At 38.8% G+C, this 16,931-nt stretch overlaps 1 protein-coding gene and 1 pseudogene across 2 annotated transcripts in view; both read right to left on the bottom strand.

Moving 5' to 3' along the window:
• MDN1 (midasin AAA ATPase 1) overlaps nt 1-16,931 on the bottom strand; it is a 170,964-nt gene that overhangs the window by 78,753 nt on the left and 75,280 nt on the right. For both annotated transcript variants that reach the window (XM_046004659.1, XM_046004660.1), the window contains exons 33-41: nt 16,660-16,789; nt 11,310-11,528; nt 10,245-10,442; nt 8,338-8,546; nt 7,498-7,620; nt 5,380-5,577; nt 3,740-3,847; nt 3,189-3,377; nt 12-101 (exon numbers count right to left, since the gene is read on the bottom strand). In XM_046004659.1, the coding sequence (XP_045860615.1) occupies nt 12-101; nt 3,189-3,377; nt 3,740-3,847; nt 5,380-5,577; nt 7,498-7,620; nt 8,338-8,546; nt 10,245-10,442; nt 11,310-11,528; nt 16,660-16,789 (1,464 nt within the window). The remainder of the gene's footprint in view (nt 1-11; nt 102-3,188; nt 3,378-3,739; nt 3,848-5,379; nt 5,578-7,497; nt 7,621-8,337; nt 8,547-10,244; nt 10,443-11,309; nt 11,529-16,659; nt 16,790-16,931) is intronic.
• On the bottom strand, nt 2,654-2,995 carry LOC123941464 (annotated as a pseudogene).

Raw genomic sequence — 16,931 nt, 5'->3', positions numbered from 1 at the left:
ACATGCCTCACCTGAACATCATAGGGAGTGATGTGAAATAGTCTGGTTCCCATGTATGGGTTGGAACTTGAATTAAACACATCCTTGAATACAGCAATGACCTAAATGAGGACAATACAATTAAAGCACAAACCACTCCACCAAATTCTAGCCAAACCTTCTAGATAACATGCACAACAAGAGTCAGAACACTCTGAGAGAACACTAGTCACAATTTCCCTATCCTTTTGAATTTTCTCTTATAAACTTTCTCTTACAGATTACATTAGACTAAATCTTGAGGATCAAAGCAAACTGGAACCCAAGCAAAGAACAGTCATCTAATCTCAAACTATTTGAGATTCCAGTTGAGACTGTATCATAAATTAAAGTCATGGATATTATGGCAAATCTACAGATGAAAAAAATCAATCTGCTTTCATCATCCAAGATATCACCTAAAAAGGCAGAATAGTAGCCTGAAGATTATAAAGAACACTGACAATTTTGTGAGCACCTACTATGTGCCAAACATTGTAGACATGCTTTAATAGATTATTCTGATCCTTACAGCCTTGCAAAATAGGTATCATTTCCACTTTATAGATATGGAAAATAGAATTCAGGAGAGGTATAAGGATATACTAATGGTTAGCAAGTGATTTTTAAATCCAAGCCAGTCTCACTCCAAAATACCATTTTAGCCCAAGTTATTTATGTAGAATGACAACCAATGCTAGTTATCTGATTATTTATATTCAGTTATCCCTTCCTTATTACAAATACAATTAGAAAACTTGCCATTAGCCCTACTTTTTTCTGGATTTCTTTTTAAGAGGAGTTGAGGCAGGGGGAAAAGCTAAGGGTGTATAAAATACACTAATTTAGCCCAGAGCAGCAGGAAAAATTCCAGCCACCCACAATATGTATACCAAGTTGCACGTTTCTAACAAAGCAGTAATACTCATATTAATCACTGTACAATGGACTTCAGTCAGAAGATAAAAATAATATTATAAAATAAGTTCTAGGAATAGAATGTATGGCATGGTGACTATAGTCAATAATACTGTATTGCATTATTTGAAAATTGCTAAGAGAACAAATTTTAAAGTTGTCATCAAAAGAAAAAGTCTTTTGTACTATGTAAGGTAATGTGTGTTAGACTTACTGCAGTGATCGTTTCACGATGTATACAAATACTGAATCATTGTGTGTACACCTGAAAACTATATGTTGAATGCCAATTATACCTCAACTAAAAAAATTAATGAGTTTGAGAAATACTAGGAAAAAAGTAATAAAGATAAAATCATTATCAGTACCAAACCTTGATGAGGAGTCAAAAAGCAGCACAGGAGAAAAGTGTTCCTGTCACATACTTTTGTGTCCAGGCGTTCCATGATCTTACATTGTATTCCAAAGCATATTACACTCTCCGCTCCCTGACAGTCTTCCAGAACTAAAATTATAAATACTTACACAGTATAGTTGGTTTAGTTTTATAAAGACAGATTCAATTTACTCAAACTCTTCCAGCTTTGATAAGCCCTTCTCCTATTACTATTTTCCCTCACTTTGTATGTGTGTGCGAGTGAATTAAATAATTAACACAGGGAAGAGAAGAAAACCTTCCATACCTTACACTGACATTCCATCTGACTAACATCAAATACCCAATAATTGGCCAGGGTCTGGCCACAATGAATACAGTATAATTAGCAAGCAGATGAAGAAAATAAAATTACTAGTTGATGGTATATCAATTATATATAATGAAATTATATTTTTAAAAACTAGGTGAGGGGCGCCTGGGTGGCTCAGTGGGTTAAAGCCTCTGCCTTTGGCTCAGGTCATGATCCCAGGGTCCTGGGATCAAGCCCCGCATCAGGCTCTCTGCTCAGCGGGGAGCCTGCTCCCCCCTCTCTCTGCCGGCCTCTCTGCCTGCTTGTGATCTCTGTCAAATAAATAAAATCTTTTAAAAAAATAAATAAAATAAAAAAATAAGAAAAAACACAAGGTGAATATTTTGTCCTAATATAATGACTAAAGGCACTTGCACATAATGAATGAGTCAACATTTGGCTGCAACTGGGATATGAAAGCAAAGTTCTAGGCTTGAGTGCTGGCTCTACCACTTACTATAGGTGATAGGGCATTGAATCCTCATTGATTAAGAGGTCAGGACAGTGCCTCCTGCCTGCAGCTACTGTGAATATTCTGTGAGACTGGACTTTAAATACCACAAAACAAAACGAACACATTATTAGTTTATTAGGCTAGGAATTCTAGTGTTATTTTCTGTTTACAAAGAAGTATTTTTACTTCCATTCAGATACAGAATGTCTTTTTATGTATCTACTTACACTTTATAGATTAAAGACTTGTAACTGAAAGTTTCTTTAAAAAACGGAAAGCTGACCCCCTCTACTGAGTATCACCTGTCTTCTCCTATTTCTCCCCTTTGCACCTTGAAAGAGGCTAAAGACCTAGTTCTTATTACTGGGCGGCAATACTGTTTAAAGGAGGTTTGCAGTAAAGGGATTCAGATGGATAAATGAAGTATGTACTCTGAAGCAAATTACTCTGCACTTTGAGACACTGAGGTAGGTGAACTTTCAGTCTCCTTCCTTAACTTTTTTTCCTCCCGTCTGTGTTTTGCTGACACCAGTGCTCAAGCTTCAACCATGTACTTCCTCAGTGGGTAGAGCTGCTCCTTCCACGGCTGCTTCTTGGCCTTCAGCTCTTCCTCGTGCTTGTTCAGCAGTGCACGGCACATGTCCGCAGACCCAGGGGCTTGCACTTCTTACCTTTATAGAATTTTCTGCCTTAGTTCTCTTTCTGATTGATGACTGTGAGAACACTGGCAATGGATCTGCCAACAACTTGGACCTTGGAGAGCTCGGAAGCCGTGCCACCTGTCACTCTGGCAATGCGCAGCGGGACAGCTTCGCCTCAGCTCGTCCAACAGTTTAAGCAGCTCCTCCTTCTTGCCACGAAGGTCTTGAGGTTTCATCTTGGCCCTGTCTGCATAATCCATTGCTGCTGCCGCTGGGAAGAGACTGACGGAAAGAGCTCTTTCCTTAACTTCTAAATTCTAAGCAGCTTTAGTGAGTTTAGTATTAATTAGTGAGTATGCCCTTTCTTTCCCTTAGAAAGAAATCAACTTTCAGATGGAAAGAAACACAAAGAACAAGTATGAAACTCACCTTTTCTTTGTCTTCCTTGGTTCTCATCCTCTCACCATAGACCAAAAACACATGCTGACCGGGATCATAACACCCAGGTGACTGGTCAACTAGCATCAACTGACACCAGCGGAAAAGGTCCCGAAGGTTGAATTCCCAGGGTCCTCCTTTTTGCCCCCATTTCTTCTCAATGGTCACTTCATGATCAATCTAAAAAGAAAACACCATTACTAGGAAACATGTCCCATTGCTAAGCACACTGCATTAAGTACTCTCAATGCACTACAAATGCATACATAATCTGAAACAGAAATTAGGTTTGATACCAAGTCTCTTCCTCCCAACCCACACATCTAAACCAGGAATACTCTTGTAAGCACTGACACTGACTTACACACAAGATCTTAATTACTGTAATCCTCAAATGAGTAGTTTTTTCCAATAGCAACATCTACAATTCAATGTAATTTATTTTAGAGAGACTGATAGATTTGATAGTGTCCCACGATGAAAAACTGATGGTTCTATTACAGCATGAAAATAAAAAACAATTAATACAAGTAGGTACTTACTTGGTTGTTGAAAGCAACCATCTTCTTAACAATATTTTTGTCAATGGCTGGAAACAGAGTACTAGCAATGAACTCCATGTCAATTACTGTAAGGGGATCCACAAAGACCTAGAGAATCCAAAAAAAACATGAAGAAATGTTATTGCTTCTCTTTACTGAACACCAGGAAGGACTACTACTGCAAAGTAAAATTGTTATTTAACACCAAAGTAACAGTACCTCAGTTTAGATATACATAAAGATTGTTATAGAAATCTCTTTTTTTTTTAAAGTCTTTTTTTTTATTTTTTAAAGATTTTATTTATTTATTTGACAGAGAGAGATCACAAGTAGGCAGAGAGGCAGGCAGAAAGAGTGAGAGGGAAGCAGGCTCCCTTCAGAGCAGAGAGCCCGACGTGGGACTCGATCCCAGGACTCTGAGATCATGACCTGAGCCGAAGGCAGCGGCTTAAACCACTGAGCCACCCAGGCGCCCCTGTTATAGAAATCTCTTTTATTACATTTTTAGGATACAGAATCCTATAAAATATTTGAAATATAGGGCAACAGAGGTTTTGTTGTTAGCTCCACTCTAGTGAATTAAAGAAAAAAGATAACATACAACTTAAGTGTATTTGTTTTTATTTTTAAGCATTTCTGTCTTTTTAAATTTCCTATATAGGGGCGCCTGGGTGGCTCAGTGGGTTAAGCCTCTGCCTTCGGCTCAGGTCATGATCCCAGGGTCCTGGGATCGAGCCCCGCATTGGGCTCTCTGCTCAGCAGGAAGCCTGCTTCCCCCTCTCTCTCTGACTGCCTCTCTGCCTACTTGTGATCTCTCTCTCTCTCTCTCTCTCTGTCAAATAAATAAATAAATAATCTTTAAAAAACAAACAAAAAAAATAAATTTCCTATGTCCATTACGTCCTCAAAACTAGATGGTAAGGCATAGGAGCATTTACTTCAAAATCTCAACTTTCAACTTTTCAGTATGTTTGAAATTCCTCATAATAAATTATTCTGAAAAGATACTCAGTGAATTATGGAAAGGGACATCAAAGAAAGCCAACATCCAGAGCCATTTCCAAATCTGTAGGCTAGTCAAATTTTGACAAATAAATATTAAAACAAGTAAGCATATGTGTACAGATACACATACACACTCTCCAACCTCTGCAAATGAGAATAAAGATAGTAAGAAAGACATCAAATGTTAATAATGATTGACTCTGGTATGGAGAATACTGGATTTTTTATTCTTCTGGTAGTTTTCTTTTCCTTCTCACTTTAACTAAAATGCATTATTTTCATCATAAAAAAAATTTCAGTATTTTAATAGATCACGTAGACACCTGGAAAGGTCAGAAACTGGCCTTGCTACTGAGCATGGTAATGGAATTCCTGGAGGGGTGGTTATCTTACCCTCCACTAACTGATAACACAGCGGTTTTCCAGGACTGGAGACAAAGGGACACAAACCTGAAGAGAAGTGATGACGGGAATCAGTCACATTAATATTCACCATACAGAGACATGGAATTGAGAAAGAGATCATTAAATCGATGCTCTCTCATTCTTACAGTGAGCATCCTCATAGGTATGTGCCTCAGTCCTATCAGCCCTAACACTTCACCTTCGGTCTCCATGGCAACAGCAAATCTTACCTGAGTAAATCTGTTAAGGAAAGACCTTGGCAAGCCTTTCCTCCCACCTCCTTGTCTAAAAGGATTTTGACACCCGAAAATCTTCGTCTTTTCATGCCGTACTTGAAAACTCATTCCCAACTCAGGAACATAGATTTCTCCTCTGTGGTCAAAACAAGCATTGAGTCCTTCCAATACAGACTGAGAAGCCAGGTTGAGCTATTTGAAGAAAGTATATATATTTATTACATATGCTATATAACTATAAAAAAAAGAATATGTATAAAAACAGAATAGTATTTTCTTCAGGAGGAAGAAGCTAAAACAGTATTGATAACATTCCATTTTTTTAGATTTATTCACTTTTTTTACAGAGAGAAAGTGGGGGGAGGGAAAGGCAGGAGAAAGAGAATCTCCAGCAGACACCCCACTGCACACAGAGTCTGCCGTGGGGCTCCACAACTGCAAGATCATGACCTGAGCCAAAACCAAGAGTTGGACACTTAACTGACTGAGCCCCTAGGCACCCCAGTAATGTTCTACTTCTTAAGCCAAGTATATTCATCCTATTATTTCATATACAGACACACATCAGACATCTAGGGTATATAAATTATCAATAACTTTTGAGTAAACTGAATAAACATTCAAACTGAATTTTTTAAAAAGCAGTTTAAATCTTCTCTAAAATTAAACTGCATCCATTGTATTCACCTATATGGACCTACCCTGTACATCCCAGCTTACCAAAAAAACTTGCCAGTACACAGATCTCATTTTTGCACTATGAGATCTTTAAAGATGAAGACTGCTCTTTATATACTTAAATTATCTTCTCCAGCTCAAATACTGAATGAAATTTCTAAATGGGTTTCAAAGTCATGATATAAACTATATAAAGTAGATCAACATGGCTAATGTTCACCAACATTTTTGTGAACAAGAACAAATACAAGGAGTTTCTGTGCCAAAAATGAAAAGAGCCGAATGGAGGTCTTCAGATGCGGAGTTTACAGCTCAGGGATACGAAGTGTGGTAGTTTTAGGTAACAAAGAAAAATTGTTAGGAAAATGAGAAATCAATAAAATGCAAAGGGAAAAAAAACCCAGATTCTATCAGAATTCCAGTGTCACTACAAAGCACAAAATCCACTGACTATTTCCAAACATGTAAAACTCTAAAGGCTACTCTTAAATGTGACTCAGTTAAGAATGTCTTGGGTCACCTGAATGCATTTCCACCTAAGAGGAATATGATCTGAAGCCTTAAGCTTTAAAACTGAGCATTCTTCCCCTGGCTAAAGAATATAATACTACCAGGCATCCTTTTCCAAAAATCAGGGAGATGGGACACACCACTCTCCTACTATGAGAAGTGGGAAGAAGCTCAGCTGAAAAGTAACCCCACAGCCTGGCCTCCAACTTCAGATCCAAAGACATCTGAATCTTGGGGACCTGCTGGGGCCAGTCTTAAAAAAGTTCCATCCACAACATTCTGATCACACCAGTCATTTAAACTTCACCACTACTTCCCAGCCTTTTCTTGAATTTATAAGGCATATGACTAGATGCCATTGCTCATAGCTTTAAATTTTTTATTTTTGTACATCACCTTTCCATATCTCCAGCTGCCTGCTGGTCACTAAGTTTCAGCATTTATCCCAGGTATCATGAGGGGCTCTGTTCTTCCAGTCAATAACTTACCCATAAGGCACATGTAACACTGACCATTTTCTCACCATTTTTTTTTATGTCTCTTAAGATAACTTCCTGCAGTCTCTCTGTTGCTCTTATAAAACATGTGGTTGACACTGTAAAAAACCCATGAAATAAATACAAAATACAAAGCCAGCCAGACACCAAAGAATAAACCAGTGAATGTTTTTCTCTGGAAGCTGGCTTATAACAGCAGGTATTAGTGGCTTGTATATACAAGGGTTTCTAGATATGCTTCCTGACAAGTGACTTTTCTTATTCTTCAAAGGAACCGTGGAGGACTTTTCTTCATTAGAAATTTGTCTGTACTAGCAAAACAGCATGACCTAGCTATATTAAAAGTAAGGTATGCCCTAGCAATATAAAAGTATGACTGCTTTTCCCATTGTGACCCTATGCTTGGCATGACAGATAGTCCTCTCACCTCATCCAGTACAACCCAATGGCCTGCCTTTAGAGCCGCCAGCAACGGACCATCTCGCCAGGCAAACTCTCCTCCCTTGCCTCCTTCAACAGGTAGATCTGCTCCAAACAGGTCTGTGATGTCCTTTGAGAGGAGGCAGAAAGGAGGAAAAGCCAACATTACATAAAAAAATTAACTAGATCCCAAGACCCTAAATCTAACATGATAAATTCTTGGGCCTTATGCCACTTTTCCTTTTTATACCAAGAAAGAACTAATCAATCCTAGCGCTCTTCACCAGGAGCCCAGACATGCCCCCAAGGACCTTCTTACCACAACACTGCAAGTTAACAATTGATTGGAGCTGGAGCTCTAGATCAGTTCTTAACTGTGGCTATACTTGGAAATTAATTAATGAGCTTTAAACAAAACAAAACAAATAAAAATAAAACAAAGACCAGTAACAATGCCCAGGCCCTGCTCCCAGACCCCACTACTGGAGAGTCTTATTTGTCACCTCTTGTTCAGCAAGAGTGTTTAAAGGACATTTTTTTCTATTACTTTTTTTAGAAAGGACAAAAATAAAGAAGGCTATGTTATAATAAATACTGAATTGGGCGATTATCTCTCAAAAGACAATGAGATTAAAGCATTTAGAGAGAATAATATTACAGATATCAGTTATTAATGAATCTAAAAGGAAACTTAGTTTGGAAGGTCATGTTGTTGTGGTTTTTATCACCATGAAATGTTTGGGATTCTGAAAATGTCCTAATTATTTCTGATTAAGAAACTCTATAAACAGATACAAACATTACTCCCTATACTCATCCTCATCAGCTGCAGGATGACTAAGCTTACCGTTTGCTCTGACAAGTTGATTCGAACAAGGATGTTGCCTGAAGCCTTTGCTAATGCTCCCACCAAACTTGTCTTGCCCACACCAGGGGAGCCCTCCAGGAGAATGGGTTTGTTCAGTTTGGTAGCTCTTAAGAGCCTCTGGGCATTCATAGCTGTGGTTCCTGCACTGAGTGCATAGTCGGCAACATTATTCCTGTGAAGGACAGGTCCTTAAGCAGAGAAAAGAAAAGCCACACATTAGCTGGACGTCAACCAAATTATACATACATGTCAACACCAAGATTTTAAGAATCTAACAAACAGACTTTCAGTGAGTGAAGCACCATCTGTACTGAAAATGCTCGGCCCTATTTCCACATTTCCCCACTTTCAGGTTATAAAATCCTTTGAAGGAATAGCCAGCAGCATACATTCTTCAACTGTGCCTACTACTCAGGTCTCTCCGAGCGCTTATACCTACGTATATACTCGCTTACATAGGTCTAACTGCAAGCACATGTTCCTCCTTTTACAACCCACACCTGGAATTACTACATGTACTTGCACAATTTACCTTTACAAATAAGTATTTTCTTTTCTTAAGATTTTATTTATTTATTTGACAGAGAGAGATAGATCACAAGTAGGCAGAGAGACAGGCAGAGAAAGGGGGGAAGCAGGCTCACTGCTGAACAGAGAGCCTGCTGCAGGACTCGATCCCAGAACCCTCAGATCATGGCCTGAGCCGAAGGCAGAGGCTTAACCCACTGAGCCACCCAGGCACCCTACAAATAAGTATTTTCTTAAGAGTCAAGTGTAAGCTCGGTGTGTAGGCCACATGTTTCCACAGAAGTAATTTCATCCAAGGTTTTTAGGCCTCCAAGACAATTCAGGATGCATCTTTAACCCATAATCTAGTTGAACTGCAGACTAATAATAGTTTTATAGGGCTTAACATTTGTGTCACTGTGTCTCCTGGAAGAAACTTTTTGTATACCAGTTTGGAGGGCTAGGATAAACATCTATTACCTCAGCTGTGGAAGCAGAAGCAATGATCACTCCTGTCCCAGGTCACTAACATATAGCTCCTACACACGAGAGTGCTGAATATTATGATGATGACTTAGGGAAATTAGATCATTGGATGTACCATCGGGGATGAAGAGGGAGAGGGAAAAGGGTGATATTCCGTTTGGCCAGGAACCTAGGCTGGTTTTGTTCACCATTGAACCCTCAGTCATTGCCACTGTTCCTCTAAGCGTTTCAGACATTCAACAATTATTAATGAAGGGTGGGAGGAAAGGAAAAGAAACAGATGGCCCTGCTACAGAAGCAATAATCTGAAAAATTACTAGTGCCTTCTAAGATATCTAATCTACCTCATTTAAATATTTGGTAAAAGCAACCTAGTAAGAATGAGAGCAAGGATTACAACTGAAACCCACATGAGTTTTCCATTTAATCATTCACTCATTCATCCATTCACTCAATCAACAGACATTTTCTGAATACCTTTGACTGCTAGAAAACATCTCAGGTGTCAGGGACAGGAAGATGAGGGACATAATTCCTGCCCACAAGGGTTCACAAAACTATTTTGGTAAGCAGTGATGAGGATCTATAGTTGACACATTATGGGTTGAATTATGACTATAGGAAAGCTCTTGTTTTGAGCACCAAATAAAAAATAAATGCATTTTTAAAAGATAATTTATTCACAGATTAAAGACTGTACTTTCCCCTATTTTTATGTCGGTTATGTATTTTTAATTATTCATGAAATTACAGGTGGTTATGCCAAGTCAAATTCTAATTCAGATAGCTAGTTTAAAAATAATCATGCGTATTATATACTTAAAGTCACAATAAAAGTCAAGTACCTATGATCTACAAGAGTAGAATGTTCATTTATTTAAAATCATTCTTACCCCTTGGTATAAAAAATGGATGAATTCCCCAAAGGTTATCTATTCCAGTAAATTCTTTGGCCTTGAGTTGGTCATAAATCTTCAATTCGTTTTTTTGACACTCAGTAAGTCGCACTATCTTGCAAAGTTTCTTGAGTAGGAATTTCAGACATTCTTTCCGAGCCAAGAGAGCCGTACCAAACCCTGAGGAAGTTACCCCTAAAAGACAGAGAAAGGTGTATCAAACAACAGCACGACATGACACCAAGCTTCCCAACTGCTCATCAGGAGCGCCTGGGTGGTTTTCAGGGGAAATGAGGCCCTTGCTGAAGTTACACCCAAAATGCAATTGCTACTGTATAGTCCAAAGGGAAAAGTCTGGATCCCCACAATTCACAGATTGGCAGCAGCTTATTCAGTAAAGCACCCATGCACTCCATGATGAATCAGCCTGGACGTAGGATTAATTAATGTGGTACTGCTGATCATATTGGTTTATATCTCTAATCTTCACTGCTAAAAAAAACAGAACTTAAATACTGAATTTTATGAAATTATGGTAACTTAAAAACAAACTAAAGGATCCAGGCAATAACTATAAATGACCATTCATGGTAATAAGAATGATCCAGGCTGAGGGTTGGGTGGTGGACATTGGGGAGGGTATGTGCTACGGAGAGTGCTGTGAAATGACAATTCACAGACCTGTACCCCTGGGGCAAATAATACTGTATGTTAATAACAATAATTTTTTAAAAAGAGAATTATCTACTCCTTCAGGAGCAAGGGCATTTCCCACAGTCTTCTTTTTACTCGTAATAACCATTTCATGTTTACCAAGTCCCTAGCCTATAAGCAATGAGAAGTGGCAGCCTATCTTTTACATCAGCCATCTCTCAAAAAGAGTAGAAAGAAAATAAAATCCATTCTGTTCTTGGAAATGTTAAGTGATTTTTTAAAGTATCTTTTAAAGTAAGTGATTTTTTAAAGTATCTGGGTCAGAGGTTGGAGGTCTGGGTTTGCTCCATTTCATACTCCCCTCTACCCTAACCCCACTGTCCCCACACCAGCTAACAGACAACATACCTGAACCTATTCCATCTATGTACACCAGGCATGCAGCATGGACAAATGATGTCACAGTGGAGATGGTCTCTGGCCTTTTCAAAGCAGCATCCTCCCCCATTGTGTTCATGAAGTTAACCCAGGACAGGATATCTCTGATACTGACCACACATCTTCGGCCAAATTCCTGGTGGGTCAGCCAATCAATGAAATCCAGCATCACCTCCGCTATGTCAGCCCCTAAGACATAAGGACACAAAGGCAGTTACTTAGAAGTAGCTGTATCAAACACTCCCAAGATGGTTTTGTAACATGGGGCCCAGAGATGGCCTAAGAGAGGTCTGTGCTCCATAAGATTATATGCAAATTTTTGTGAAAGTCCATTACTGCTTTTTCTAAAGAGAGGGTTCCATAGTTTTTATTACATTCCCAAGAGATTCATGAATAGCATTCCACACCTACCAAAAAAGAAAAGGCACTTTGAGAATTTCAGCTAAGAAGCAATCCTGAAAACTGCTCAAAAGAGTATTCAGTTGTTTCATGTTCAGATATAATTGTGAAGTCAAGACAAAATGATTTTACAAAGTATATAAATTTTATCATTTTTTAAATTGATTCACAGGAATGAGGATGCCATATTTTCAGTGGCATTTTAAAAAAGATTTTATTTATTTATTTATTTGAGAGAGGAAAAAAAGGAGAGAGGAGAGAGCATGAGCAGAGGAAGGGAAGAAGGAGAGGGAGAAGCAGACTCCCCACTGAGCAGGGAGCCCAACATAGAACTTGATCCCAGTACACTGGAATCATGACCAGATCACTAGAATCATGATCTGAGCTGAACGCAGATGCTTAACCGACTGAGACACCCAGGTGCTGCTTCAGTGGCACTTAATTCAGGTTTTTTGTTTTATTAAATCAATGTATCCATCCATCAGAATTCAGCAAATCGAAGGATTCATAAATTTTGTTTCATGATTTAAGTTAAAGGACCAGTCTAACTATCACAATTTCATATTGTAAATATTTGGAAATAAAATACTTCTTAAGTAATATAGATTAGTAGCAATGTCAGTTAAGTTTAATAAAACACTTTATGTAACTCCTAAAATCAACACTTTTCTAAGAAGTATGAGTATAAAAGAACATTGTTTTTGTTTTTTTTAAAAATATGACAGGGAGCAATCAGCACTGCTATAATATAAAGTGGACCACTCAGCAAGAGCCTTTAAGGCTCTACTACAAATCACTTAGAAGAAACTATCTAGTCAGAAGAAATAAAATAATTATGAAAAAAAACCACAAATCTTTAAAAAGAACTTACAATGATAACTTAAGGGGGAAAATCCACTCATAATGAGGAAAGCAATTAAATGCTGTTTCAGCAACTAAACATTAAACATGAGTACTTGGATTGACATGTCAGGGTGGAGTAATTTTGAAGTAAATCAAGGACTTAAAGGACAACTTATCCACTGTTAGAGGATAATTAAACCTTGATTATTAGAAAATAATGAGGTAAAGTGGATGGGTTCATACATTGTTTATAACAAATATTAAAAGGTAACAGAAAAATAGGAATCCATGTTATAAATGTAATAATAAATACTAATATGTAAAATGACTGGGGTGCCTGGCTGGCTCAGTTGGAAGAGCATGTGACTCTCGATCTCAAGAGTTTTGGATTTGAGCTCCACGTAGGGCATAGAGAATACTTAAAAATAAATAAATAAAGATAAAATTGTTAATATTTATTTATTTATTCTTAAGATTTTTATTTCTTGGGGTGCCTGGGTGGCTCAGTGGGTTAAAGCCTCTGCCTTCGGCTCAGGTCATGATCCTGGGGTCCTGGGATCGAGCCCCGTGTCAGGCTCTCTTCTCAGTGGGGTGCCTGCTCTCTCCTCTCTCTCTGCCTGCTTGTGATCTCTGTCTGTCAAATAAATAAATAAAGAGATTTTTTTTGCTTAAGATTTTATTTATTTATTTGACAGACAGAGATCACAAGTAGGCAGAGAGGCAGGCAGAGAGAGGAAAGGAAGCAGGCTCCCTGCTGAGCAGAGAGCCCGACACGGGGCTCGATCCCAGGACCCTGGGATCACGACCTGAGCCGAAGGCAGAGACTTTAACCCACTGAGCCACCCAGGTGCCCCAAGATTTTTATTTCTCAGAGATAGACAGTGAGAGAGGGAACACAAGCAGGGGGAGTGGGAGAGAGAGAAGCAGGCTTCCCGCAGAGCAAGGAGCCAGATGTGGGAACTCGATCCCAGGACCCTGGGATCATGACCTGAGCTGAAGGCAGCTGCTTAACCGACTGAGCCACCCAGGTGTCCCAAATGATAGTATTTATTAAAAAGTAAATTATAGGGATGCCTGGGTGCATAGGGGCACCTGGGTGAGTCAGTGGGTTAAGTTTCTGCCTTCGGCTCAGGTCATGATCTCAGGGTCCTGGGATCCAGTCCCACATCAGGCTCTCTGCTCGGTAGGGAGCCTGCTTCCCTTCTCTCTCTGCCTGCCTCTATGCCTACCTGTGATCTCTCTCTCTCTCTGTCAAATAAATTAATAAAATCTTTTAAGATTTTTTATTTATTTATTTGACGGACAGAGATCACAAGTAGGCAAGAAAGGCAGGCAGGGAGAGAGAGGAGGAAGCAGGCTCTCCGCGGAGCAGAGGGTCTGACACGGGGCTCTATCCCAGGACGCTGGGATCATGACCTGAGCTGAAAGCAGAGGCTTTAACCCACTGAGCCACCCAGGTGCCCCTAATAAAATCTTTTTAAAAAATCTTAAAAAAAAAGCCTACATGTCCTTCAGAGGTCATTACCTAAAACAAAAACAAAAAACATCGATTTCCTGGAATCCTTTCTTTTTGTCCATACTATGTATATATAGATAAAACTACTATAGAATTTTTGTGAACAAAAATTCTTAGAGTAAGATAGAACTCAATGGTGTTTATATTTTGATTAAGACAATATAGTGATTATACCTTAAGTATTCTGAATAGGATCAGAATTCAATTTAGAATTCATAATTAGTTGAAATATTAGATTCATTAAATCTTACATATCGATAAAGAAAATTCGGAAATAAAAGTTTAATCTAGTTTCTTGTTTTAAAAAAAATTTTTTTTAAGATTTTATTTATTTATTTGACAGAGAGAGATCACAAGTAAGCAGAGAGGCAGGCAGAGAGAGAGAGAGAGGAGGAAGCAGGGTCCCCACTGAGCAGAGAACCCAATCTGGGGCTCGATCCCAGGACCCTGAGATCATGACCTGAGCCGAAGGCAGAGGCTTTAACCCACTAAGCCATCCAGGCGCCCCTCTAGTTTCCTGTTTTTAAGAACATTTTTATGCTCTGCCAACCTGATCCATTTCCAGATGATAAAAATTGAGCCACTTCTCCCTCCCTATCTATTGCTTCCCCAAAGAGGTTGCTGCCATGTAGGCCTTACAAAGCTTACAGTAAACAAGCTCCCTAAGGACAAGCAGGGAGGCTCAGAGTTAAGTCCTAGGGGCCGCAGTGCCAACTGCCCTGTAGAGAAACTATTCACTCCGTTAAGCCTGAAGACCACTGCTGATGGAGCCAACGTGGCAATGTAATGGCAGCTGCAGTCTCTACCATTCTTTTACAAGCCAAATAACTTCTAAAAGTATGCAGCCAACAGGAGATACAGAAGCTATATCCAAGGGGAATTCAGTCCTAATGCAGAGCCAAAAGACAAACCACGTGTGCTTCGTAATTTGTCCTCTCCTTCTTTAACTGGAATACTCACACTATGTGCAGTACTGCAAACAGCACACAACCAAGTAAGTAAGAAGTTCTGAGTGTGGGCCTTGGACCAACCTTACTGGCATCACCTAAGAACTTATTAGAAAGGCAAATTCCCAAGCCCCACCCCAGACTGACTGAATCTGAAACTCTAGGTAGAAGGCCCAGCAAACTTTATTTCTGTAAGTCCTTCAGGTGAGTTTGGAACTCAAAGAAGCAAATATCCTTTTATATGTTCTTTAAGAAAGAGAGATTTAAAAAGAGAGAGATAAAATGATCCAGAGCTTGAAACCAGAGCTGGGTTCTAAATTTAGCTCTTCAATGTGTAAGATAAATATATATACGTCATGGGGTGCCTGGGTGGCTCAGTAGGTTAAAGCCTCTGCCCTCGGCTCAGGCCATGATCCCAGGGTCCTGGGGTCGAGCCCCGCATCAGGCTCTCTGCTCAGCAGGGAGCCTACTAACCCCCTCCACCTGCTGTCTGCCTTTCGGCCTACTTGTAATCTCTGTCTGTCAAATAAATGAATAAAATTAAAAAAATATATATATACATATATATGTATATACATATATATACACAGCATGATAAATGTTAACTAGACTTACTGTGATCATTTCACAATAGATACAAATACTGAATCATGTTATACACCTGAAACTAATATGATGTTGCATGTTGATTATACCTCAAGCAAAAAAAAAAAATAAATGCATGTATACATCAAAGCAATCTAGCTCAATAAAAGAACCATACAATGTTTTGACCCTTACTAGGTACCTTAAAAATTGCTAAATTTAGGTTTTAGGTATACAGAAGTTTCTTTTTTTTTTTTTTTAAGATTTATTTATTTATTTATTTGACAGACAGAGATCACAAGTAGGCAGAGAGGCAGAGAGAGAGGAGGAAGCAGGCTCCCTGCTGAGCAAAGAGCCCGATACGGGGCTCGATCCCAGGACGCCGGGATCATGACCTGAGCTGAAAGCAGAGGCTTTAACCCACTGAGCCACCCAGGCGCCCCGGTATACAGAAGTTTCTTAATACCATTCTTCTATTTCCTTAAGTTTGAAAACACTTAAAATGAAAAGAACATTTAAAATTTTTTTTTTCTCAGAGAGCAAGCAGCAGGGAGGGGATAGCCACCCAGAATATTTTTGAATAAAGTTAATAATGAATTAATTGATGATAGAGAAGCCTGGGTGGCTCAGTCTGTTGAGTATGGGACTCTTGATTTTGGGTCAGGTCCTAATCTCAGGGTCATGAGATCGAGCCCTTTGTCAGGCTCTGCACTCATCAGGGATTCTGCTTCAGGATTTTCTCTCCCCATCTCCCTCTGACCCTACCCCCACTGCACTTGCACTCTCTCGAAGATCAATCTTTTAAATTAATAAATACAACTTTAATATAGATTTTTAAAGTATTTCAGTATTATTTCTTTTTTTTTTTAGTATTATTTCTGATTTTGATTAAATGAAATCTTAGACCTATTCCTATTTTCTTTCTTTCTTTCTTTTTTTTTTAACCTATTCCTATTTTCTAAGACATGATTTCTAATTTCCATTAGCTTCAGAAGTTTGGGCATTACATTTACCACATGAAAGCTCTCACCTTTATGATCTACTCTGCCCAGAGATAATCCTGGACGAAGATTATGGCTGATAATCTGAATTAAATCTTCACGATTTGTGCTTTGTGGGCACCATATTTCCGTAAACCGGTTTCTTAAGGCAGGAGACAGCTACAAGAAAAAAAAAACTTCCATTTGAATGTAATACCTAGGAGGAAAACTAGAAAACAAATCCCTTGAAAGAGTATTAGCTGATGAGTCTAATAAACACTAGATGCTTCTTCTATTACCTCTACTACAATTTAACTGAACA

Source organism: Meles meles, chromosome 5 (assembly GCF_922984935.1).
Source record: "Meles meles chromosome 5, mMelMel3.1 paternal haplotype, whole genome shotgun sequence".
NCBI classification, from domain to species: Eukaryota; Metazoa; Chordata; class Mammalia; order Carnivora; family Mustelidae; genus Meles; species Meles meles.
This window is presented reverse-complemented; position numbering and strand designations above follow the sequence as displayed.